General features: G+C 44.4%; 1 protein-coding gene and 1 non-coding gene across 2 annotated transcripts in view; one reads left to right on the forward strand and one right to left on the reverse strand.

Moving 5' to 3' along the window:
- Window positions 1-26,121, reverse strand: part of asap1b (ArfGAP with SH3 domain, ankyrin repeat and PH domain 1b) — a 47,494-nt gene that overhangs the window by 5,473 nt on the left and 15,900 nt on the right. Inside the window, exons 2-22 of the mRNA XM_061093568.1 lie at window positions 25,833-25,905; window positions 24,036-24,181; window positions 21,660-21,734; window positions 21,173-21,222; window positions 20,831-20,960; window positions 17,930-18,015; window positions 16,135-16,210; window positions 15,822-15,908; window positions 14,747-14,847; window positions 14,545-14,614; window positions 12,868-12,955; window positions 12,525-12,573; window positions 10,159-10,325; window positions 7,635-7,768; window positions 7,309-7,400; window positions 7,029-7,215; window positions 5,231-5,316; window positions 4,351-4,466; window positions 4,191-4,258; window positions 3,314-3,421; window positions 2,260-2,488 (exon numbers count right to left, since the gene is read on the reverse strand). Coding sequence (XP_060949551.1) covers window positions 2,260-2,488; window positions 3,314-3,421; window positions 4,191-4,258; window positions 4,351-4,466; window positions 5,231-5,316; window positions 7,029-7,215; window positions 7,309-7,400; window positions 7,635-7,768; window positions 10,159-10,325; window positions 12,525-12,573; window positions 12,868-12,955; window positions 14,545-14,614; window positions 14,747-14,847; window positions 15,822-15,908; window positions 16,135-16,210; window positions 17,930-18,015; window positions 20,831-20,960; window positions 21,173-21,222; window positions 21,660-21,734; window positions 24,036-24,181; window positions 25,833-25,905 — 2,218 coding nt within the window. The remainder of the gene's footprint in view (window positions 1-2,259; window positions 2,489-3,313; window positions 3,422-4,190; window positions 4,259-4,350; window positions 4,467-5,230; window positions 5,317-7,028; window positions 7,216-7,308; window positions 7,401-7,634; window positions 7,769-10,158; window positions 10,326-12,524; window positions 12,574-12,867; window positions 12,956-14,544; window positions 14,615-14,746; window positions 14,848-15,821; window positions 15,909-16,134; window positions 16,211-17,929; window positions 18,016-20,830; window positions 20,961-21,172; window positions 21,223-21,659; window positions 21,735-24,035; window positions 24,182-25,832; window positions 25,906-26,121) is intronic.
- On the forward strand, window positions 2,667-2,739 carry trnaa-agc (transfer RNA alanine (anticodon AGC)). The gene has a single exon. It is a non-coding gene; the product is annotated as a tRNA-Ala (tRNA).

Here is a 26,121-nt window from a genome sequence, read left to right on the forward strand (position 1 = left end):
ACATAAAACACATGAGGTGATGAGGCCGACCCCCAAAAAAATCATTCTGTTAACCCCCAAATCCCAGAGAAGGCAGAAGAGAGGAGAGGAGGATGAAACATGGAAAGGAGAGGAGGAGCGGAAAATATGGAAAAAAGTTCTGCTCGCTGTCACGGAGAAGTTTATCAAGACGGAACGAGGACACAGGGAAAACCACAGATATACAACTCAAATGTAAATTCTGAAACAAACTACTAAGTGTGTTTATGGCGTGTCTATCAGGTTGGTGTGTTTATGAATATGCCTCTCTGTCTTTACTGGGACACAAGTACTTACTGGTCCCTGTTATAGACCAAATAAAGTGTGCAAGCAGCTAACAGAGAGCTCAGCCAGAGAGGAGTCAGCTCAAGGATGGTGGGACACGGTCGTAGACGTATAAAAAAAAAATCTTCTAGACAAGAAATGTTTAACTTGAAGCTCAAGTTGCCGACGTGATCCCAAAAAAAATCACCACCACCCTTTAAACCTGAGCTGCACAGGGAGAAACAACTGAGGGGTAACTGTATGTGGGCCACACAGCCGAGTAAGGAGGAGAACGTAAGAACAGGATATTCACTGATGTATGGTCGGGTGCCAGCCAGAGTGGCGTAGTGCGAATGAGAGCCGAGGAATGCCAAGTGTGGAGCTGAAAGGATAGAGAAACAAAAAAAGAGAGAAAAGAAAAGAGAGCGAGATGAGGAGTGTGGGAGAGAATCTGCAGCAGGTCAGTCTTAAGAAGGAGCTGCTCCCACACATTATAAAATAACAAGATGAAATCTAATCAGTGGCAAGCAAAGAGAAAAAAGAGAAGGAGCAGCGGGTGCAGAGCGGACCCCCGGGGCGAGCTCGTCAGCACCCGCTGAGAAAGAGAGAAAGAGAGAGAGAGAGAAGGGCAATTACAATCAGGAGCATCTGCAGAGTTAGCATGTTTCTCTATACACTGTGCAGGTATGTCATCGTTTTGTAGAAGTAGAAACTACACTGGTTTCCAAAGCTATTTTAATCATCTGTCAAATAAAAACCGTTTACTCCTGAGTCGATTCAACATGATCTGAATAGCTCTGTATCGCCTCCAGGAACAGAGATGCTCCAGGAACTAAACTTCTGGGAACTGAATTTAGATTCTGGTTCCTGTGGTCGACAGGAAGGTGAAGGTCATGAGTTACTAAAGAGCTTCCTGAAAAAAAGAGGAAGTAACTGACACGTCTGTCAAACTTGACCTTTCTCCATATACATGCGAGGTGTGCGTGTGACTGTGATGTGAGTGAGATCAGTAACATTTGTTGTGTGGGAGTTAGATATATTTTGATATAGAAAACCCATTGATTAGCCTTCATTCTCCAAGCATAGTGTTGTATAAAGTTAAATATATATTCTGAAAACTAAGAGCATAAATGTAGCCTCTATGTCGTTAATGTCTTTTGTTTACTTCTGTGTTAAATTGTAGATCGATGGTTTAAACAACAATCACCACAAATTTCGAGAGTGTGAGAGTAGAAGGAAACTAATTCAAACTTGTTCATTAGCACTGAAAGCAGAAGCAGTTTCTCTCCTTCTTTGTTTTATGATAAACCAGATTGATGGACTGAGTGACTCGTTGGGATGGATGTGTTGCTTCTTCTGCAATATTTCAACCACCGACTTCAGTCCCCCCCCACAGAAGGAGGAGTGTTATTTTTAATTCTGATAGTGCAGAGACAGCACGCCCCCCCAGTACACTGTGTGTGTGTGTGTATAATGTGTCTGGAGTAATGATTAAGTGTGTATCCAGCTTCCCTTTCACACGCCTGTCTCCCCCCCGCCGCCACCCTGGCTTCTTCTGCAGCCATGTTTTCCTGAAGGTTTACTGTGTAAGCAATCCTAATGACACCTGCTTCCCGCCCTCTGGTCTGTTTGTTGGCAAATTGCATACCACTGCAGGGTGTGTGTATCTGTCGGTGTGTGCGTGCATGTGTGTGTGTGTGTGTGTAGACAGCGCAAAACTTTCCAGAAAAGTGATAACGAAGCGTTCCTCTGCAGCTAATTCTGTCCTGGATACAATCAATAGACCTAATAAAGTAAATTTTAAAAGCTACAAGTGCAGAGACAACCTTTGGACCATTTGCATCACATTTTGTTAAAGAGATAACAGAACATAATCTCTTGAATTTAGCTCGACTGTGTATAAACCAGTAAATTAAACTGAAAGTTGTCTGAAAAGTGGAGGCTGGAGTAAAGGCGCTCGGAGCAGGCAGTTCTGACCTTTGCCCTGGTTCCTGGGGGGCAGCGGCGGCCCGTCGGCCACGGGGGAGGAGGTGAGGTCGGTGGACGCGCTGTACATCTGGTTGGTGAAGGCGCTGTAGGACAGACGCTGCTGCTTGTCCCTCTGGCTGATGAAGCCCGGCAGAGAGAGCTTGTCGTGGGGTGAGAGGCTGGAGGAGTGGCAGAAGCTCTGGGGCCTCGGAGAGCGGTCCTTCTTGATGGGACTGGGCTGGAGGGGGGGGGCAAGGGGGGGGACATGGGACAAATGAGACTTTAGATTGATTTTAGGGACGGATGATTCAATTATTGACAATCATTCATGACATGCTGCGGATTACAAGTCCTCCATACAGATATTAGTGTGCACATTGGATCGTATCCACTTTGAAAGGGAGGCACTGGTAGCTGGGGGATTAGCTCAGATGGTAGAGCGCTCGCTTAGCATGCGAGAAGTAGCGGGATCGATGCCCGCATCCTCCAATGCTTTTTTTTCACGATTAAATTTTACTGGTGTTTGCAGCAGTTGAATGACAAGAATCTGTACTTGCTAAACTGACATCGTCACTTGATGCTAATGATTTAAATTGGTACGCATATATCTTAACGTCGATTTCAGTAACCTTGGGAAATCAATCCTTGGATTCTCTTACATTGTGTTTGTGGTGTGGTGAGCTGTTCATTAACCTAATGAGAACCAGTTTGGTAAATTATTCTAACAAGTGTTTCCATGGATGTCTTTTTTCTCTGCAAATCACAAAATCAATGCACACGAGTGTCTATTAATTTGACTATTTTCATCCCTTATTCTAATTCTTTACACACAAAGACACACAAAGACACGAGAGAAGCTTTTGTTCTCTGATTCTCTGGAGATGACATCAATTCTTGTTCCTATTATGTTTCATGTTCGCAGGGGACGTCTCAACATATCATACGAATTTGGAAGATTAGACACAAAGACGACAAAATATATCAAATCCAATCACTGAGCTCTGGAGGAGAATTCCCTCAGGCATGATTATTAGTAGCATTCAATAACATGATGTGTTCGAACCTTATCATCCAGGTCGTCATCGCTCTCGTCCATCTCCTCCAGTCTCAGGCTCCATTCATACTCCACATGGATGTGAGGGTTGAATTTCCCCTCGGCTGCCTGCACAAGCTAACACACACACACACACACATTCATCAGATAAGCTCAGGCAATGTACTCTGGCCACAGTCTAGGATTGCAAATATGATTATTTTCAGAGTATTTTTTCTTATTAAATTGTTGGAAATAGTGGAAAAAAACAAGTGTCCAAGCTGATATATTCCAATGTCCCATTTTGTGTGTCTAACAACCAAATATATTCTGATATATAAAGTATTTTATGTATGAAAAATTAATTTGATGAATTATTTGCTTGAACAAGACTTAGAATGATGAATAATTAAAAAAGACAAAGTAAAACACTATAAATAGGTCAAAAAAAGAAAAGCAGACAATAAAAAATGCCATAAGGAACATTAACACTATAAATTGGGGTCAAACATGAGAACTAGGAGAACAATAAACCACAGATATATTAGTGTTCTTCTCTGTATGAGAGCAATTGTCCAATGTACAGATGTACCACAAAGAAACGTTACATTTAAAGCTGCTTTTTTGTCTACATGCTCATATTAGCGTTAATAACAAACATACATCAACAATTATTTCCACTCTGCTGACATTGTTGCCTCTGGCTGGAGACAGACCTTTGACTGCCATCTAGTGTTCTGAATTATCTGGTCAACATGTGTCCAGTCAACGCTCCTCAGCTTTTTATTTGATTTATCTGATTTCATCTGTATTGCGTGATTTTCTTATATATTTATAAATCTTTATAGACCATCTAAAAAATCCACTGTGGTGTCCAGACGCTCCGGCCTGGCAGACGTGTACTTACTGCCTCCTCACACTGAGTGTTCCTCAGTCGCCTGGCAACATCCAGAGCCGTCTCTCCGTTCTGATTGGCTGAGGGGAGCGGAGCGAGAATCAACAGTTAGGGTCTGAAACGTGTGCACGGATGACATTAACGAGACGATGAACCTCGCCGTGTGACTCACTGATGTCAGGAGCCGGCTTGCCCCGCAGGAGCAGCTTCAGGCACTCGGGCTTCTCGTACATGCAGCAGTAATGCAGAGCGGTGTTCCCCCATTCCGTCTGCTTATCCACGTTACCACTGAGAGAACACACACACACGTTCAGATTTACACACACAGGAGTAGTCAGGACACGGGTCAAGAGCCGCAGGGTGATTTCCACAGCCCGGCAGCTGCAGGTTAATGTGGTATTACCCAGGATTTAGCGAGAGAAAATGGTTGAAAACAAACGAAGATCTGTCTATTCCATTAAAAGTCTGAAGGAAAAAACTAAATACAGCAAAAATAAAGCAGAGCAGGCATTAGCTGTGCAGAATCTTCAATGCTACAGTCGGTAAATAATCCATTTATGATCTTCCGCAGCTCCCAGAGTAATATTTTAAATAATGAGGCCTAAGCATGACACTGTATGAGCACAGCTATTAATTAATGAGAGGGTCCCGCTTCTTCTGCATACAGCCTGTGTGCGGTAGGAGCAGTGGTGGGTAAACAATTGAAAAGAGGAATAAATTAAGGCAGCGAACAAGTGCTTGACCCATTTTTTGTTTGCCTTGTGGGAATCGGAGCTGAGCTGTGCAGCACTAAGCTTTCCTCTGCACTTCGGCTGCTTTATCACAGACCGGAGCGCCGAACAAGAAAGACTCGCAGCCGACAGACAGATCACATTTAATGCTGTGTTTTCCCACCAAAGACCTTGTTTACTGCATAATTTAGCCGTAAACCACTGATGTGTTCAAAAGACATTCTGACAGCTGTTTAAACTCGCATGAAAAGCCAAAGTCAGGCCAGGCGCTTGTGCAACAACATGCCGACTTTCCCCTGCAAAGGACTGTCAAAGATTTACCTGTTCTGCACGAGGAAGTCCACCAGGTGCAGTGAGGTTTGGTCAGCAGTCCGTACAGAGTAGTGCAGTGCTGTCTCTCCGGCTTCCTGCAGGGGGCCATCAAACACAGCAAAGACACGGTGAGACAATCTTGGGCAGCATCCATTCTGTATTCTCTCCCTCTGTGTCTCTTTCAGCATTTAAACAAGCTGCAGTAAACAAAATGGCTCCTAAAAAATCATATTTAAGCCGACGAGAAACTACGATTTTGTCTATTTTGAGGGATATTCTCGCAGATTGCACCCGAATATGTTTGAAAAAACCGTAAAAGCTATTTCTTTGGATTCAACGTTAAAGCTGGAGATATAGGATTAAATTAAAGGAACGGTTACATGTATTGTATATTTGGTGGCATCGATAGGTTTGAGAATGGGCTGTGTGTCGTCATGCATTCCTGTAATGCTATCTGTGCCGAGGTTTAAGGGGAGAGTGTCACTGTGCAGTCTGCAGCCATTCAGAGGCTCTGACAGCAGCAGTTCACATATCGGTGAGTCAGACTTGAGAGCAGCAGCAGCAGCAGCTCCCTCTCTCACCAAATGATGTCTTCTTTCATTCGGTTGCAGCAAACGCACATTTAATTTTTCATTAGGGAAAAAAACACGTCTGTGTTATAAAACCTCGACCCATTTATGTCAGATCAGGTCTGACCAGTCATGTTGTTTACGGTACGATACAATGAGAGAGAGAGAGAGAGAAAACAGGCTAAAGGACAGAATAAAAAAGCTGACTCGTGGATCGAGCCACTGCAGATGTCGTCATTTCAGTAAACATGGACTCAACAGAGATTCAGGCTCACAATGTGGAGGAGGTTGTTGGATGTCCCCACCTGCTGGCGAAGTTCTCCAGATGACTCAAGATTTTCCAAATGCTACGCCCACTTCTACCCACCAAATAATTCACCGACTGGTCAAGATGTGTCAGCGCTGGTTGACGGGAATAAATGTCACATGGGGACGAACCGCTGCAGCAACATGTGCAGCGCTGCGGGGGGGCCGTGTTCCAGGCTTTCTAGTTTAGTATGAGATCACTGAGCATGATAGAAATATACTGTCGCCCTGCATGTGGAGGCTCGGCAGGAGGTTGGCAAAGATTACAGACAGCTTGCTAACCGGGACCATCAAGTTCCCCGGGTTTTTAATCATGATTAAAAGACTAGTTCAACTAAATAACACCAAAAAATGATTTTAAGGCTCCTCAACGTGCAGCAGATATATGCGTCCTTCCATCCCTGGAAAACAAAGGCTGAACTTGTGGATCCTTCTCTAGCCAACATATCCCAGGATTCATTGCACCTGGTCACAAACCGTTTTTCAAAGCGGTAATGGCGCCAGCAAGCGAACAAACGCTTGATGTTTGAGTATTAAGCCACGGTACACGTGTCAAAAAAACAAGAGCCATTAAACCTTCTCAAATCCTCTGTAGACCAGAGCGTCTCCTTTTGGTAAGCTTTTATGCAACTGGCAAATGTAAATATTATAACACATCTCCTCTAAATCTGTCAAAGAAACTCTGACACTTCCATTCAGTCACAACTCAATCACACCAGGCTGATGAGCTGATGATCTACTTCCACATTTGCTGTGTCCAAAACAGAGTGATAACAATTGCTGCAGCGTGACAAACCACATGACGTTCAAGTATCGCAAAAGATTATCATTCCACATCAAATCATATTATTTCCTTGTGGCTTTGGAGCAAATAATTGAAGTCCCACAGCCCGGGAGGGTTTGGAAACCACCGCTGCAAAGATCAGACTCACCTGCCCCGCCTCTGGCAGCGGCTCCATAAGCTCCACCCCCTCTGCGTAAACCTGGACGAGGGCCAGCAGATCCCTGGACTGAACCGCCTCGAACAGGTCGATCATCTTAGCTGATGCGGACGTGCACGTCTTCCTGGCATACCTGTGGTCCTGGTACTTAGCGTTGATGAACTCCTTCCTTACCGTCCTGTGGAAAAATGAAATAATTGTTATCAAAGTTTGTTTTGAGAGAAAAGGAATTCAGTGCAGTGTTGGGGTGTGAAACCCTGAGAGGACTTACATGTCACTAGAGGGAGTGGGCTTTGGTGAAGGGGTAGTGAGGTTTCCCTCCATGATCTCATTGAAACTACTGTTCCCTACATTCTTGGCCAGCTGGGGGAGAAAGAGGGAAAAGTCAGTCATGTTAAAAAAGTAGAGCAGCATCAGAGCCAGATGAGGACGGAGTAAGACGCCCTTCTGCTTCAGGAACCACATTCTGTGCTATCCCCAGTTTCCATGACTTCGCTGTTTCTAATGTTTCACAGGAGATGGAAATAGGAGAGGGCCTGGACTCCTGCCTCTAACAAAGACTCCTCACTAACACGTTTGAGCGATTCTCTGACTCACCAAGAGTTCGGAGGTCCCCAGCTTGTCGAGCTCCATAGACTGGATGCGGGAGATGTGGACCCCCATCTCTCGGTGGATGCCAGAGCACTCGATGCAGGTGAGGATCCCCAGGTTGGTAGAAAGCCATTTTGGGTCTAGAGACACAGACGATACAGGAATAAACACGTCAGCTTCCTGCAGCGTACAGTTTCCGCTGTAGTCGGTGGGATTGTGAGTGGAGCGGGTGTAGGTCCAGGAAAACTTTTTCAATTTGGATACGCGTCTCACACCAGGTGCCACTAACAGCTCGAAGCTCCAGATACTGCAAGATAGGATAGCTTGAATACCCAGAATCTATTTATACTGCAGTCAGGGAACATGGTCGATAAAGATTGCAAAAAAATGTATATATACCGAATGAAAAAGCTAAAGTTTCTCCAGCAATAAAAAGCATCCGTCATGCTTCTCAGTGAAAATAGATTTTGTGGCCATAATGTATCTTGGCCCTGAAAAGCTGCTGCGAGTGGTGGAATTGGTTTCTCTGAGTCTCTATCGATTCATTCCCGTGTGATTGTTGAACTCAGGAGAAAAAGCCTCGACAGAAGCTATTACACCTGAACCGTGAGGAACTGACATCAAAACCACAGATAAGGTTTATCAATAGATGAAACATTTGATACGAAACTTCTCTAAAGCTCTGTAGTCACATTCTACACTCTCGACATTTGATCACATTTGAAAAATATAGGTTTATCGGCTTTGCTTAATTTTTTTTTATATAAGATACCAAATTTGGCACATTCTGTAGCTATACACAAATCCGACCCCAGAAATTAATTTTAATAAACAGCAAGGATCTTTGTGTAGATGTAGCATTTTTTATTCCGTGCATTTTAATCCTGTGTCATTGATTGAGGCTAGCACACGGGCTAACCGCTCAATGCTACAGTCCTGACAGCAAACAACACACTGATTAAAATAAACAACCATTCCAGTCTGATCCTCGTCAGGTCAAATATTTGATATTTGAGGTCATGTAATCTTGTGTCAGCTGATGAAACGTGTGTGTTTCGACCACATGAACCTTGAAAATGACGTGGATGCTTCACACAAGCTTATTTATTGACCGCCTGGATTGATTTTATTGGCTTTTCAAAAATAGATATTTCAGTCAACTGAAGGACGGGCGCTAGCAGTGACCTCAGTGGCATCATACACAAGGAGGCAGATAACGTGTGTTGTGTAACCAAAGCAAAGCCGCTAGACGTAGCAGCAGGAACTCGGCGTGCGCTCTGAACCGCTGCATCGACCGCCATCACAGCCCCGGTGCTCTGATGCACTCTGGGAGATTTAAACCGGCGATAAACACAAAGCTGGGGCCGTGTTGCTTGTGAGCTCAGTGATGCTGCATGGTGAATGATGTCGTTCTGTCTCACTCTGACAAGTGGATACCGAGCAGCAGAGGACGGTGGACACGTCAGGTGGCACTTTGAAAATCCAGTGAGTCACACGGAGCAGAGGCCGGCACGTGCACAATGAACAGATGCGCGCCGCTGACAGGTCGCAGAGTGCACGTTGAGCATGATGACTGGATGCATGGTGACCTCTATAGCTGCTTAATGCTAAAGCTGCAAAGCCGGGGGGTTATAGACGGAGATCCTGAGAGAATATCAAATAAGATGGAGTCGTCCTCTTTCCACTCGGAGCAGAGGGAACAAAGAGGCGCCGACCTTTGTGATTCATTACGATGACCTTTGCCGTACCGGGCGTCATCTCCTGTGATTTGATGAGGTAAAAACAACAGAAAGCAAACAACCTTGATCCACATCTGGTGGTGATGCTACCAAAACCATGGATACGCAGCGGCGAGAGAACAGACGTGACAACTGCCCCCCACCCCCCACCCCTTCTGCAGATTTCAGGAGTCGACAAAGCGTGTGTGATTTATGTAAGAACATGATGTAATGATGTTGCTTCTCAAAGCGTAGAAAGGTTTTTTTTCCCCTCAGAGCATAAAGTCCTCCCGTCGGTCCGAGCTGCTGTGTGTGTTTGTGTTGACGTAGGGGAATGTGAGAGAGTGTGTGAATGTGTGTGTGTGTGTGTGTGTGTGTGTCTGTGTGTGTGTGTGTGTGTGCTAAGTGTCAGAGGGCCTGAATGTCTACCCTCTTAAGTGCTGAGTCTTTGCTTCCAAATGTGGGGGAGGAGGACCGAGATAGGATTGTGTCCTGAATGCTAACAACACCAGTGCACGTACATGCACGCTCTTGTTTATTAAAGGCTGCTGGTGGAGGCGCACTGCAGCTGGTTCCAGTGCCGTCTCCCCAGGGACTGTGACATTGCAAAGAAATCCAGATTGCTGCGTGGGATCAAATAAAACACTGGCTCACAGTTGAACGTGAAAATGCTGAGGTGACGATGTTTGTCCTTTTCCTGTAACAAGGTGAGGGATGACTAAGCACAAAACAGGAGGAGGGTGTGTGTATGTAGATGTATTTGAAACCTGTCTGGACACACACACACACAAACACACAGCAGAAGTACACACCTGAAGCTCCGCAGTCACAGCAGATTTCGTTGCCTGGCATGCGCAGCACGTCCTCTATGATGGCTTTAGTGAGATCCTCCAATCCGTCTTCGCCTCCGCTGCTCTGCCCGCCGCGGAACGCCATGTTCAGCGCCTCCTCCTTGCTGTTGGTCAGCACCGAGATCCAACTGCAGGAGGAAACACACCATGAATGGAGAGGAAGCTGGAACAAGGGAATATTTGTCCTTGTTGCTTAAACCGACAACTTTAAAATGATTAAGATGATTATATATAAATATTGCGAGTGAGGTAAATTTCCATAAACCCAAAGACCAAATATATTAAACACAATCATAAATCAATGTTAAGCAAAAACTTCAGAGGCAATAAACTACAAAAACTCCTCTATAACTAAACAGTTTTTTAAATATATATGTTTCTTTTTAATTCCATTTGCTGACATGGCTGTTTGAAAGGTGTATTAAAATCTCAAAACTAAATCGGTTTGATTCTTCGAAGGTGTTTTGTGCCTGCAGATGTGTTTCCTTTGAAAAGGTAAAACACACACAGACGTATTCACACACACTGTTGTTCATTAAGAATCACACAGGAAACACTGCAGCGGCCTTTCAAACATGGCGTCCCGCAGCTAACTACACAGCGCAATCTGCTCCTACACTCTACCCACTGAACCGGCCCACGCTCACACCTACACACACAACACAAACACAACACACACACAGAGTGGGCTTTATGAGCCTGACGTCAGCATTTCCTCTGTCCCTGTTTGTAAAGCCAGAGGCCAGACAGGGAGTGGGGCCACAGACTGATGTGTTAGATTGTCTGTTTATCAACAAGTGTGAAAACACAAAGGTATTTTAATCTGCAGATGCGTAGGTGTGCAGCTGCTGAGCCAAAGCACTTTTGTGTTTGTGTTACAATACGCTCCCAGCCTAATTGAAGGGGAGCATGATTGCCTAAAGCAGGAGGCCTATGGAGCACTGAATATTTGATGGAAAATTCCCATGAAGAGGCTGCGGCTGCTGCAGCTGGAGGTGCGTGACAGAGCAGGCGGCGAGGAGCAGAGGGCTGGATCCCAGAGGACGACATGTACACGGAGGAGCGTTCACGCTGCACTGAACCAGGCAGCACAACCACAGGAAGGAGGAAAAACAAAGTTCCCGTCTTCAGAGGAGAAACATGCAAAGGACTGAAGTGTCAGAAATCAAAAGAGTGTTTCAACTCAAGAGCGCTTTAGTCCAGACAGCTCGAGAAGATTCAGTGTGATTGAATTCAGTTTTCTTTCAATGATTTAGTGTGTTTGTCCCGAGAAGCAACACAGTTTACGTGTTATTTCATCATTTTGACTCGTTTGAATGTGTTGAATGAGGCTTTATGGTTCCATTAGCCTTGGGATAAAGTTATATACTTACTTGAAATAAAGCTGAAACATCCTCTTTTCTATGTTTTACATAAATGCAAACTCAATCATTTTGGTTGGTTTGACAACAGAAGCAGCTTGAGGGCATAATCTTGTGCTTTAAGAAATTTAAACTGGTATTTTTCACAGTTTGAAGACATTTTATTGACTATATAAAATGTCTTCAAACTGTGAAAAATACCAGTTTAAATTTCTTTCTTTTCTTTTAGTTTAGTCAGGTATTTGACCAGATAACCAGTAGATCAATTGAACATTTAAACAAATCTGGTTGCAGCCCTAATTAACATTTAATTTAGAAGTCAGTGCCAAAAAGTTAATCTTAGTTTTCAAACAGATTAATTTATTAAAAGTATTCAAATTGATGCAGCAGAAAAAGAGCTATTGCCTTATTTATTTTTACCCACAATGCAACTCGGCAGCTGAGAGTTCAGCTCATAGAAGCTAATGTAGCATCGAGCTGCTGCTGTTGATCTGCAGCAGTCAGGAAAAAACGTTACTTATTGGTTCATAGGATGTGGTTCTGCTTGTGTTTGTATCTATAATAAAACAGTGGTTGAATGTTGAACTGTCCCAGTAATCTGCGTCTGTGTGTTCCTACCCATTTATGTGCATGTGTGTGTGTGAGTGCATGTGAAACAACAGGTTGAGGTTGACCACAAATTCAACCGCTGCCTTCTCAGCCTCTAACTCTCCACTGTCTCTCTGCTCGTCACAAAGTAAAACACATCCTGGCTTCAAGGATGACAGGGACACGACCCACTGCCTGCCAGCCAACCTCTGCGGTACGTGACAGCTTTCTAAGTGAATAAATAGATTTGGATGGAAGGTCATAGGAAACCAAAAGTCTCTTTCGGCTTTGCAAGGAGGGCACAACTCAGACACCTCAGGAACTAAGAGGAAAAGCTCTTTTTACTGTGGTTGATGTATTTTTCTCTGAAGTACTCACATCACAAACTCTTGCTCATCCTCAGCTTGGAAATGATATGTCCGGTTATCTGTGGAAAACAGAAACCACGTTGTTAAATAAGCTTTGTAATGAGAATCATCAGACGGCACAGTGTTGAATAATCAGATATAAGCCTTGTCATGTGATATCTGTTGTATAACTTTCTAAAAATGTTCTTTTCTACCAAACTGTGTTGAATAACCACAGATTATTTTTCCTTGATGTTTTTGTTTAATAAACTCCTTCCCAACGTTCGGAATGCTAATGTCACTTTACGTAACTGATCCACTCTGGCACGAACAGTGTGTGTTTGTGTGTGTGTGTGTGTCTGTGTTAAACTTACGAGAAATGAGATCAAAGCACTTCCTGTCCTCGGCGCTCGGTTTGACCTGGCAGGTGAGGAGGTTGAGTTTGACCGGCTGCCTGTTGGACTGCAGACATAAACAGATTCACGATTACAAAGACGGCCCCTTCACGATAAGACATTCAATCCAGACAATGCACAATATTAGACCCTGAACGCTCTTTATGATTAATGCAAAGATTTCTAATAGAGAATCGTGTGAAATGTCCGAAAATAGTTAAAAAAGCTCATTAGAATTTCCCAGGACACAAGGAGACGTCAGCAAATTGATTTATTTTGTCCAACAACCAAAGAAAACACTGAAAAAGGCAAAAGATCCTCAGGCTAAAGAGGTACAATAATATGTAAATTGTAAAATTAATATTGATGTATTCATGTTTATAAAATTATATAAATATAATAAAAAACTGCATCAGCTCTCTCTTTTATTCTGATAAAGAAGCTTGCTTTAATCAATCATTAAAATGGCTGTTGACTTTATATTCATAATTCAATAACATCACTGCCATTAGCCAAATATAAACCTAAGATATTGAATTATTCACTAAATCAAAGCTACAAACCCGTCAAACTGTTGAACAACAATCTGACCTCAAGGCTTTTCTGGTGCCCACTTGGAAGCTGGGCCGTGCTGGCTGGCTGGGCTGTGTGCTGTAGTAATGGGCCCAGTTGGCACATGCCCACGGAGCATTGTCTCCTGCCAGTACCGTGCCAGAGGAGAGGCCGGGGCACGTGCTAACAAAGCGCTAACAGGCTATGACGAGCCTCGGAGCTGTGCTGGCCCGCTGCCGTTACACCATGTCAACCAGAGTCACCGAGAGTTCAGCTGCCGCGAGGGCTGAAGAAATAATCAACTTGGATTGTTGGTAGATGGGGAGAATTGATTAGAAGCTCTCAGACTGTACAGAGCGAGGCTAGAGATTTTGTCGCTTTCGAACGGAAACCTTTCATTTTCTATCTGAGGCGACCACTTCCCCTGAGCCTCTTCCAGCGCACACACAGGAATGATGTCACGTTGGAGGCAGCGGCTCGGTGAAGGTTAAACATCGAGCTCTAACACCGAGTCTATAAAAGCCGCTAATGTGAAGAATGAAACTGCACAGGTCAGGATCGTTCTGCGCTGCCAGAGCTGATCCCTCCGGCAGATGAGTTTGAACAAGGATGACTGTTTTCGGTTTGTAGGCCCGAGGAAGATCCATGTCGAGTTGAAACCGACGAATTACTGCCTCTCAGCTTCTCTCTTCACTTATTTGTCCTGGGATTTCTTATTTCCAGTGTGAATTCTCCAGAAGAGAAGAGAGGAAATCACACTGAGCTGTTTCTCTGCTGCTGCTGCAGAGCGGAGACACTGCTACAGACGTGACAGCGTATACAGTACGCTCGCACTCGCTCCGAGATGAGTCACCGAGGCGCAGCGGGCGGAGGGGGGAGGGGTGGTGGTGGGGGAGCTCGGTGGTTGAGGAAAGGGGGGGCACTGTTGCCATGACAACCCATCTATGTCAATTCCACTCTTGAAGCCTCCAGATTGAGAAAGACAGACACAACCTTTTCCGAATGATGATGCTCTCCCTTTGATTCACATAGCTACTTGTGGGAGGGGGGGTCAGGGAGTTTGTGTGTGTGTGTGTGTGTGTGTGTGTGCGTGTGTGTACTCACTGTGGCATGAGAGATGGTGAGCATGCCCCCCTTCACTGAGCACTGCCTCCTCTGCCACACCTTCCTCAGTCTGCGTGAGAGAGAGAGGGGGGGGGGTACACACATTAGTGAAGGGGCTGTCGTGTCTCTGGTGTTTAAATGTTAATGCAACACGTTGTGTTCGGTGCAGCGTTCTGAAACAATGGCCGTGTTCTCCACTCACCCGTCACTCTTCTTCAGCAGATAGCCTTTCTTCTCACTGCCAAACTCCTTGTTTCCCTGCAGCTGGTGCATGCTGTATCCACCCTGCTTGCTCTGAGAGTCCTGCGCAGACGCAAATTAAACTATGTTAAACACTGAGCATGCACAGGGGAGGTATGTAAAAGACATGCATCACAGACACAGGACACAGGACACAGGACACAGACACACGACACACGACACACAACAAACTGACATCCAAAGTACAGGGGCTCTTCTCAAAAACAAAGTGAAAGTACTAACAGATGAACATTTACAGGGCATGCACTTTAACACTTCTAAAGGGCCAAACAGTCAAGCATAATAGACAGATGCCAGCAGGCTCCACATGCACCAGCACTTACTCTTCTAGACTTGAATCCAGACAAGCAGAAGGCAGAGGGGGGGAGATAGAGGGAAGAGGTGTGAAAGATCCGGTTCAGGTGCAGGCGGTGGGTGTGAAAAATTGTGTGTTGCTCGCCCGTGTGCTCACTGAAATCTACCATCTCTCCTTTCAACTAGTTTGTGCTATTAGCTGGAGAAGCTACAGGAGGTGTGACTGAAATGTGAAAGGCTCTATTGGTTGTTTCATGCAGAACGGTGGCGTGAGAGTGTGAAAGTGTGAACTGAGAGGATGGTGGGAAATCTAACCGATATACCAGCCTGTGCAGATAAATAAACCCAGGGTTGGCTGTGGTTTGAATGTGTGTGTGTGTGTGTGTTAAGTCTGGCAGTGAGTGTCTCTCCACTGAGCAGCCAGTGAGGCACAACACTGGTCACCAGCAAAGCCCACCACACACTGGCTACCAGCATGGTACAGCACTGGGCACTCGCTCTGTGCTGCAGGAGACAAGCTCCAAACCTGGTAGTGGCCAGAGTGAGAGCGTGTGCGTGGTCGGACATGGAGAAGGGTGTTTTAAATAAGACTGGAATGGCTGACTCGTGCCTACCCTGACTGTGTTAAGCCAACTATATGTCTGTTTGATCTGGTGCAGTCGGAACATCACCTGCTACGAGTAAAGATTTGGCCTTGGTGTGTGTGGGTGTGAGCTGCCTACCTCCTTCTGGTCCAGCTGGAGGGAGGACTTGATCAGATCTCGCAGGGCAGTCAACTGCTTCTTCTCCTCATCCTGAGTTTGTTTAATCTGTGGAGAAAGTACAAATACACCAAAGCTGTTTTCAGACTCTGTAAACTGCCCGGGATCCAATTTTCCTGACTTTGAATTTCACATATGAAGAACGCAGCAGGAAACAAAAGGACAATTCTCAGAAACATCAACTGTGATTCTGCTGAGAGAAAACCCCCCGAAGCTGGAGGATGCATTTGTTGGAGGAGGTGAAGAGGTGAAATGGTGAAGGAGGAGTATTTACATTGTAGAGATCAGCTGCCAGCTTCTCGATGTACTGCTTCAGCTTATCCGCCGTCTTCAAGCCATCTTGGAAGAAACTGCAGAACAGAGGAACGTGTGAGTCTCACAGACATTAACATTCACTGGAATAAATATGAGGCACATCAGTAATTTACGGGAACTACTCTGCAAATGTCAGGCGTCACAATCCGCTCCTCTTGGCTGCGATGAAGGTCACACAGAGAGGAACTGCTGCAGTTTATGTTTAATGTATAGACCGACTCCGTCTGGCACCTTTGCCTCTTGGCACAGAAATTCATGGCTGGCCGAGTCTGAAGGAAATTTGCAGAGGTGCTTAGCACATCCTGAAATCAATTACAGATCTGTGAGTGGTGCACACCTCCATGCAGCGCTGCGGCTGCAAATCACCAGTAATGACCTCCCCCTTTCTCTCTCTCTCTCCTCCCACTGACCACTACTCTCTTCTTCCTCTTCTACCATACATCTCCTTTCCTCATTCCATTACATGCTCTTTCGCCTCTTTTGCACTCGTTGTCTATTACTCCCCTCTCAGTCCAGCCAGTTCTCCATTAGAGACGTTACGATACTTAGTCAGCATTAGGTCGCCAGGTCGGATCACACGCAAATGTATGTGCCGACCTAATACCAGGTCTTTAAAGTATATGAGTTTCATCCAGATAATGGATGATAAAAAGTTCAAATATACGTTAGATACGTTGTTCATTAAATGCACTAGTATTGGATGGGTACTCTGTATTGGACGATTCTTAAAGTCCCGACATCTGAATCACTATCAGGAAGGCAAAATAATACTTCAGGTATTTTGCTGTGCTACACATCTACAGAATGAAATTGAAGATGACCTTTTTCTCTACCGAAATTTGGAAAAGGAGATTAATCGACAGTGTCATTTGAGGTCCCTGAGTGAGAGCTTCGTGATCTTTAGAAATTACTTAACAGAAATCACACACTCACACGCTTTGAGCTCGGCTGGAAGTTAACACAGAAATCAGCCCCCTGGGAACCTCTGTAGCTGATTCACTAGCCCTATTCATGCTCTTTCATCTTGGAGAGAGACTGCGGTTCGGCATGTGAGAGAAGTAATAACAAACATGAGGAGATGGCTCAGGCCTGCGAGTTTCAGGATCGCATTTACTGCGAACCTTGAAGTTTTGAGATGTGAGCAAGATGTTAATAGACACCAAATTCTGCTGTTATTGCTTTACTTTCTGAATGAAATGATCTGGACCGTAAAAATGAACGCAAACTTTCAAATTATCTCCATCTTTCCTCGGCTGTAAGCAATCACACACACTCAGCTCTCCATCCGCTGCATTAATGCCTCTAATCCATCACCGGTGCAGCTTTTCTATCCATCGAGTCCCAGGTTGAACAGATTAACAGGGAAGTATATTGTTTTGTCCCGGTGTTATGACAGGACCTAGCAACGCTGACAGAGAATTTGTCATCCTGTGACGGGGCTTTCTGAGTTCTGGCACGAAGCGCATCCACTTATTTACCCACCAAACCCCACAGCTGTCAGAACACATCTGTATGAGGAACTGTGCATATTTATGAGCGCTATATACACACACACACACACACACAAACACACAATGATGCACCACTAAAGATCTGAGAAACATTAAGTGATAGGAAATTGAAATCTAGAGCTGCAAAGAGAGAGAGATGACCTTTTCCCTGGCGTGGTGTATAATCCATTTCTCCTTGGGTTTGATGTACATTACAGGGTAGATTCGCAAAATCAGGTTTGGGGGGATTAAGGTGGTACTTACTTGCACTGTGCGTGGTAATACTTAATCAGGTTCTGGAGGAGGTCCACTCCTTTCTTGGTCTTGATCTCATTGACTTTGATCAGGTACTGCAAGATAAAGAGAGGTGCAGAGTTCATCAACAGGTGGAAATTCAGTTTCTTCAATCGTTTTTTCATGTGGCAATGCTGTTAGACCGAGAGAAGAGACTCTGCTTTGTCGTATGTACTCTCTGCATTATGCTAATCACATCTGAGTGAGTGAAGCCTTTCATGTACCAGCCAGGACGGCCGTGACACTGGGAGTGGGGACAGGACTGGTGAACACAGAAGAAAACGCCTTGTAGTACAAGAGAATACCATCGCTCTGCTTTGATCTAAATAAAGTTTGAAAAGGGTGAGGAACAATATTTTATATTAGCATTATGAAGAAAAGAGAGAGAGAAGCCTCCGGAGGAAGAGCTTTGTCGGCTCCGTCTGGGCTTGTGAGGATTCAAAACAAATGTCTTCAGACGCCGCTCCCACTAAACAAACGAATAAAAGATAATCATAATCGGAGTTAATCCCACAGTGTGCCAATCCACAGAGATTTACAAAGAGTCCCGGCTAAAGACCAATTTCAGCTCCGCAGTCAAATTAAAACTACTAAAGCGTTGTTAAGCTTCAGTTGCCAACGTACAGTTTCAATTTACTTATAACATGTATGTGGATTCATGGATTCATACGTGTCTGTGTGTGTGTGTGTGCTTCTATGTGTGTATGCGTGTGCATCTATGTGTGTATGCATGCATGTGCTGTCCCTTTGTCTGCCTGACTGTGCTCGCTGGACGGGAGATTATCCACATTTTGTCTGAGCCTTGTGTGGGTTCAGTGTTTTGAAGAGCGCTGCCGCATGTGCATGTTTCAACTCTTTTGTGTGAATGAGCAGCGACGCTCAAACTGCTGCCGTGTCTGGGCGGAATATAATGCAGCCCGCTGATCCCTGCCTTTCCGCACTCCTTCGCTGACGGCGTAGGATGAAAAGGGTGAGAGAGTGAGAGCATCCTGTAATCTGGTGATTGAGTAACATGGTGAGAGAGAGAGCGAGAGAGAGCGAGGGAGCGTGAGAGTGCACGCAACACAGAGAAATGAGGTTAAGTGGGATGAACAGATTGTGCCACTGACTGCAGCGACTGCCCCACACACAACAACAGCAGCAGCAGTGATATGTCCGGCCAGGATGACTGTTGATTTAGGATATCGCTGATGTTTGTGATTACTCTGTCTCCTCTGTGTTATTGGCAGCTTCAGAAATATTAATTAATCTCAAAAACACGTCTCTTACATAAGACAAAGTAGGATAAATTGAATAAATGCCTCAGCTAGAGAGAGACATGGATAAAATGTCAGTTTAAAATGTTTGCCATCTGCTACTAATATCCTGTGAAAGGGTTTTAAACTGAGCAACCACACTACTTAGCAACTAGCATTAGCATCCTCCTTTGCAGAACTTAAAATAAATGGCTTCTATTTGGACTGGATCAGATTAATACTCTGACAAATCTTTGATGAATTGGATTTGTAGCCAGAATGTGAAGAAGCTAAAATAACAATGGACGCATGTTAAGATGCATCAAGATGGCGGGAGAGAAACGTACTGCATTGAGTTCACATAACCAACAGCAGGAGAGGAACCATTGGTCCATTATGCAATTGTTGGTATAAAAGAAAAAAGTCCTAACAGGATAAAACAGTGAAGAAGGCGTAGGCGTTGCCGCCCACCACCAGAGAGGGTTTTGGCAAAGCACAGTGAGCGCTAACAGTTTGTTCTGATTCTCTCGGGCACATAAAGAGCTCTCATTGGTTTTGCACTTAATTCCAACTGTCACTTTTCTTTAAGTACGGCCTTTGGGATTAACCAAAAAACAAACTAAAAAACAACAGTGTCGCCACAGACTTGAAGGGAGACCAGTTTGCAGAAACAATGGAACATCTGAAAACACTTCAATTAAAAGGCAAACAGCTTGAGTGTTTATGAGCTGTGAGCTGCTCAAATATTTAAAATGTACTCATCACGTGTCATGAGACTTTGAGTGTTGTGTTTTCTTAATCTTACCCACTGACTTTCAATCATTGTCCAGTGTTGAGGAAGTAGAGACTGGTGAAGTACGTACCATCCCCATGAATTAAGTTCATGCACAAGTGTTGCAGCTATCCTTTAAACTATTAAAATCATCTAAGAGGGGAAAAAGTCAACTATATTAAACTCTAGATCAATATTATTAGTAAAAGACATGCTATCGTTTAACAATAAATAAATATTCATGATGAATATCAAAATACAGCATTTTTTAAAAAGAACATAAAACCAGGAAGGCCAGTGTGATTGACAGATCCATGGGTTTAAAGGTTAGGCCAGTAAACTAAATACAGTTAATTTTTACAATTCCGATCCCAAGGAGACTGCAGTTCTAATGCAGGATAACTGCAAAGCACACGAGGCTGTGATACATTCCAGGACCTGGCTAACGGCTGGGCTGCTTCATTACAGCTCCAACTGCCACATCACTTGTGTTTTGGCTCCATTTACACCTGGTAATAAAACCTGATAATGAAATCTTATCCATCGGCCTTTATTACTGTTATTCATTAACGATCTCATCATCGTAATTCGGCCTTCACTTTCATCACATCTTAATGGGCAAACAGGAGTGGGGGGGCATAGGCACACTATCTTGCTTGCTACTGATACTACTTGAACTAGAACTCACAGCTGAGATCTGATCTTAATGAAAGACAGACCACCTCCACTTTGCCTCAGTGGCCACAGTGTGTCACTGTATGTGGTCTGGCCCTTTGTTCCTATATCCACATCCAGGCTTTCCAGATGCAGATTGCGTGTTCATGCAGCTCTTAATGAGGTCAACAGTCACATTTCACTACCTACCTCGCACATCTGGAGCTGGAAGAGACGCCGCTCCTTCTCCATCTCCTCGGCGATCTCAGCGCCGGTGATCTCGGTGCGGATCATCCCGTGCTGCTTGGCGTGCTCTCGCTTCTCTTTCTCTATCTTGGTACTGACACCGAGGAGAGAACAAATCAATAAATGAATGTGCTTCTCCTTTTCACATGTTCTTGACTTTGTGCGTAGGCTTGTGACTTCTACAACACTCCAAACTAAATGATTACATGTTACTAACACGGTTTGATCCATTAGTTAGACCACAACAATGAACAAGGTGATGCAAATATGCAGGATTGAAACAGCAGACTTTAATTATCTACTTACAACTTGGCCTCGTAGTCCTTCCATGCTTTGTCAAAGGGCTTCTTAATGTCCTGCAGAAACACAGGAGGGCAGGCATCAGCAAACTACAAAGAGGGTCACCAAGGGAACCATGTTGTTTGCCGAGTTGGATCGCTACCAGAGACGCAGCGCATGCCTCACTCCGCTCACGATTTATTCGCTGGACGCACAGCAAGGGACTGCTCCCCTTCCTTGTGCTCGAACATCAGGGGCTCGTGACCCAGTTACTTGCCACTCACCTCAGGCACAACATGGAGGCGGTGTTTATTTCCCCAAGATTTACAGTGTGTTCCTAAAAAAACAAAGAGCTGAACCCCTAACTCCCCCATCTCTCGTCTTACTCCCTCTCACTCACATGCACAGTTAGATAGGGAGGTGTGCAGATGAGGGATCTATTTTTCCTTGGCCCACTGCTGAAACGTGTCATGGGGGAGGGGGGGGCCAAAAAAGTCAAGCGAGAGATTCTTACCCCTTTCACGCCTTTCAGATCGCCCTTCAGCAGCGAGTCCAGGGTGAAGATCACATTGTGGCTGAGGCTCTGGAGCTGAAAGACGACACAGAGAGAAGGAGGACAGGAGTTATGATCTGGTTCTTGTTCATCATAAAACAGTGTGAGATGTACATGTATTTAAGGGTTGAACAAAAACATGAAAAGACAGAAACATCTATAAAGCTGGAGCTTAATATAACAAATTCAAGTAAATCAACCTGCCATAGATATTTACTACTATGAGCAACGTTTGCTAAAGCCTACAACTTCCAGCTATTTTATAAATTGGCTCTATATACAGTACTTGCCACTCTAGCTGGTTTTTAGCCAGTATTTAAACATCAGGCAGGTAACAGAGCAACCTAATACAGTGAAGGATCTTATTTCTGGTCACCTGATGAATCTACATCCATTATTCACTCTACCTCTTCGCTCTGTTTTTGGTCTCCACAAACTCCTGATCTGCACTATGTTCACTCAACGAACTTTGTTTGCAGATTGGTGGTGAAGCGGTAGCGTACATTGGGTTTATCATCTTGTTTTATTTGTTACGATGCTAAACCCAGCTCTACTGTTGCTGTAACAACGAGAGACAGGGAAACAACACTAAAGTAAAGTTTTGGTGCAGAAAAAACAAAAGAAATATGCTGAAAGACACAAACACATTTTGTTTGGTTGAGGGAAACTGCAGAATCATTCATGTGTGTCCTTCCACATTACATTCAATCATCTGATGTATTGCCAATATAAAATATCGATTAGTGAGGCCACTGATAGCCGAATGGTTAGGGCACACTCTGTATGCCTGGTGCAGCCGGCCGGCTCCTGTTTGGCCGGGCCGCCAGTTTCCTGTCTCTATCAAAATGAAACAAGAACAAACATGCCAAAAAAGCTCTACTTTGAAAAAATGTGCAGCTTTAATCTTAAGTAGGGGCTTGAAGATAGACAGCCACAGTCAAGTTGTTGTTTTGGCTTTTTTAAATTATTTTCTTGACAATGAGCAAAGTCTCTATTAACACCAGCGTTATCCTTTAACCTATAGAGCAGTGTATCATCACATTCCTGCTGATTGAAGAAAACTTCATAGCAAAAACAGCACAAGTGCAAGTTGGGCCTTTTGAGGAATTAGCAGAAGCTGGACGCTGCCAGCAGCTCGGTTTGCCACAGCTCTGCTCAGCAGCTCTAACCATCAGGATCAGCAAGGTCATTTACAACACTACTAAGCATTTAAGTCCCCGATGTCTGCACAGACACACAGCGGCCGTCAAGGAAGTAAACAACACTTAATGGGCGCTAATGTGCTTCTTAAGTGCCTGTCTTGCATATGGCCAACGTCAGAATCAATCTTCAACTGGACAAGTGCCGGACTACTCTAACAGCCCATCCTGGAAGCTGTTACCATCTCCTTGGCTTTCTCATTCGATATGTTTCTCCGAAGGAACATAACAGGGGAAGGTGCAGAGAAGCTGGAACCAACATCACCACTGACAGAAATCCTTACATTTAAGGCAGAAAACACATGTAGGACATCGAGGACAAGCATTATTCATCAATACTAATTTGTAGAACACGAGCATACCAGCAGCCCTGAGGGCTAATTTATCGAAGTCTGCACAATCACTCGATAAAATACTCAAAACGGAAATGACAGGAGGCAAAAGAAAGGCAAAAGAAGAGATCGAGAGTAAAGAACAGAGATAATTTCACTGTCCTGCAAAATATGTAGGTAGCACCGACATGTGGCTGATATGAGGAGGTTTCCAAATTGTCACACCCAGATATAGACACAGACACACAGTTGTTCCCTCATGGAGTCTAATCTCGCTGTCGGCCGCACAGGAAGAGACGGTGAGAATGGAGACTGTCTCTTCCTCCAAGAACAATCCATCACAGAGGATTCACACAGGACACAATATTCAACAGAGACGGGGGGGGGGGGGAACAGGGGAAATCCACAGCGGGCAGATAAGAGCCTTGACCGGAAAAAAGAAATACGAGACTCCGAGGTAGATTTATTGACTGTCAGCTATACAGTCTGGCTGTGGAGATGGCTTTTAAAAGGTGTACAGACATAAGAAAACCTCTTGATCACCTGCAGACAAACAGATACAACTATCACCCCTTACCTTAAAGCTTAACCTTTAACCTAAGGTAAAGCTAATCCCAAACCGTAAAGCCAAAAGCCTAAACCACTTATCCGAGCGTAGACAGGGAGAATAAACTCTCTCTGGAGAATGATCCTCTTTCTGTCCACGTGAAAGAAGAGCAGCCACGATGGCAGTGAGCGTTCAGTCGGACAGGCTCTCTAAGACGTTCCTTTTAATTATAGCCCCGGTGTTGACATGCTGGACTCACCAGGTTCTTCAGCAGGGCGGACAGCTCCTTGGTCAGGGAGGAGAACTTGACAAAGGCCGTCCCCAGGTCAGGGTTGTCCCGGCTGATGAAGTTGCTTCCGAATTTGTCCAGAGCCTGGGTGTAGTTCTCTTCATTTTGAACGTGGTCTGAGGGAAAAAGAGGTCAAGCAGTGATAAATATACCTGCCAGAACATGTGATAAGCACAAGAGTAATATGAAATGTATTTATAATCCTAACTAGAGTTCGCTGCACAAAAAATGTGGTAAGATTAAATGAAAAAGTAAAAAAAAATAACTGTAACATCACTTTTTGTATTGAAATGCAAGAGACAAACACGTGGAATAAAGCCGTTTTTTAAATCTGATTCCCCAGGATGGTCATGTTGACACAGATGTGGCAGAATCCTTGAGCGGAAAGTTTCCCTCATCAGTGCAGCGACACCAGCGAATCAATAACAGACACATGAGACCTCAACCCTCGATTTTCATCGTCAGTCAAACAGCAGCATCCATCCGTCCTCGTCCTTAACTCCAGAAATGGAGAGAAGCTGGAGGGACGGACAAGTTTAGACTGATGCCAAATCCAGACACGAGTCCTGGGAGGGAGGTCAGGTGAGACGAGCGCCGTGGAGCTGATTCCCGCAGCAGCCATTTTGGACCTTTGTTAAACTGGAAACTCAAATAGAGTCCAAACAGGGCTGTAGTTTCCATTGAGGACAAATAACCCTTGTATTGTTCATATATTCTTTTATGTGGGTCGATATTTAATGGGCCAACAAAATATGTTATATATATCCTTGACAACCTGTAATTTTTCTAAAATTAACCACACACTTCTTTTACTGTGAAGCTATCGCAAAATAACCACTAGAATTAAGTTCTTGTCACCGGAGTTAAAAGATCGTACAAAATTCTGAAAACCAGACATGTTATTTTCTTGCATTTTCTCCTGAGGATCATTTTTTATTTTTTGAAGCCTTAATGGAACCAAACGGCGCCTCAGCGAGCTGACGAATGAGGAGTTGCAGACGACGATCTGCTGCACACCTCCGACTCCTCAGCAAGCTAACTCCTTCTGCCGTGTGCAGCGTGAACTCTGATTACAGGAGACGTGATGGAAAAGGGCAAATTATAGGTCGACTTCCTTTTTTTAAAACAAAGGGAGTTTGTTTGGCTGCAAAGTAAACAGACGAACCCATCGCTCTCCTGTTGTGTTTCTGACAAAGAAGTTGATTCTTGAGAAAGTTTGGGCGCTGAAGTCTTTATCTATACTTGGCGAATCTACGAGGAGTTAAATCTTTGACTGAATGAATATATTTATATTTTCTTTTAAAAATCATACAGTATTTGTCTCACACCAACATAACTACTTTAACAAGAAGGTAACGTGTCAGACGGTAAATGCAGAACTGATCCAGGCGTTTCTCTAGAGGTCACAACCAGACTAAACTCTTTCTGGGGAGAACAAACAAACGTTTTTGTGTGTGTGTGTGTGTGTGTGTGTGAACAAACATCTGAAACTGTCAATTTACTGGGAGGAGGCTGCTCTCTGAAGAATTCAGTGGAAAATTACTGAGGATCCATGTCACAGCAACGGGCAAAACAAACTCAGGTGTTGGTTTCTGGGACAATGTGGACACGCACGCACACAAAACACCATCTGTCCAAAAAAAGCCAATGTTCCAGACATAAAAAATAAATAAAGCAATCCTGCGTTTTCCACTGGGGGTTTTATTTGGAGGTGGTCGTGAACGTGTAACCAACATTGAGTGTTGATCTAGAAACAGTGTGTCTCACCTTGTCCTGAATTGTAGATGGCCTTCACTGATTTCTTCACCTTCTGCAGGGAGGTTCGATCCTGGTCCAACGCCTGAGGAGAGAGGAGGAGACAGTGGTTTTTAAGTGGGTTTCTCTTTAAAGAAGAACATACTGGAAACAACCACATGAAAAGACAGCAAAAAAAGGTTTCGAAATTCAAAGCCCTTGTTTTAATGAAGAAGCAAATGTCACGAATTAAGGGCGTCGCAGCTGATATTTGCTCAGTGATTCAAAGCATTCCCGTTCCTTGAAACTAGACAGAGTGCTC

Source organism: Limanda limanda, chromosome 20 (assembly GCF_963576545.1).
Source record: "Limanda limanda chromosome 20, fLimLim1.1, whole genome shotgun sequence".
NCBI classification, from domain to species: Eukaryota; Metazoa; Chordata; class Actinopteri; order Pleuronectiformes; family Pleuronectidae; genus Limanda; species Limanda limanda.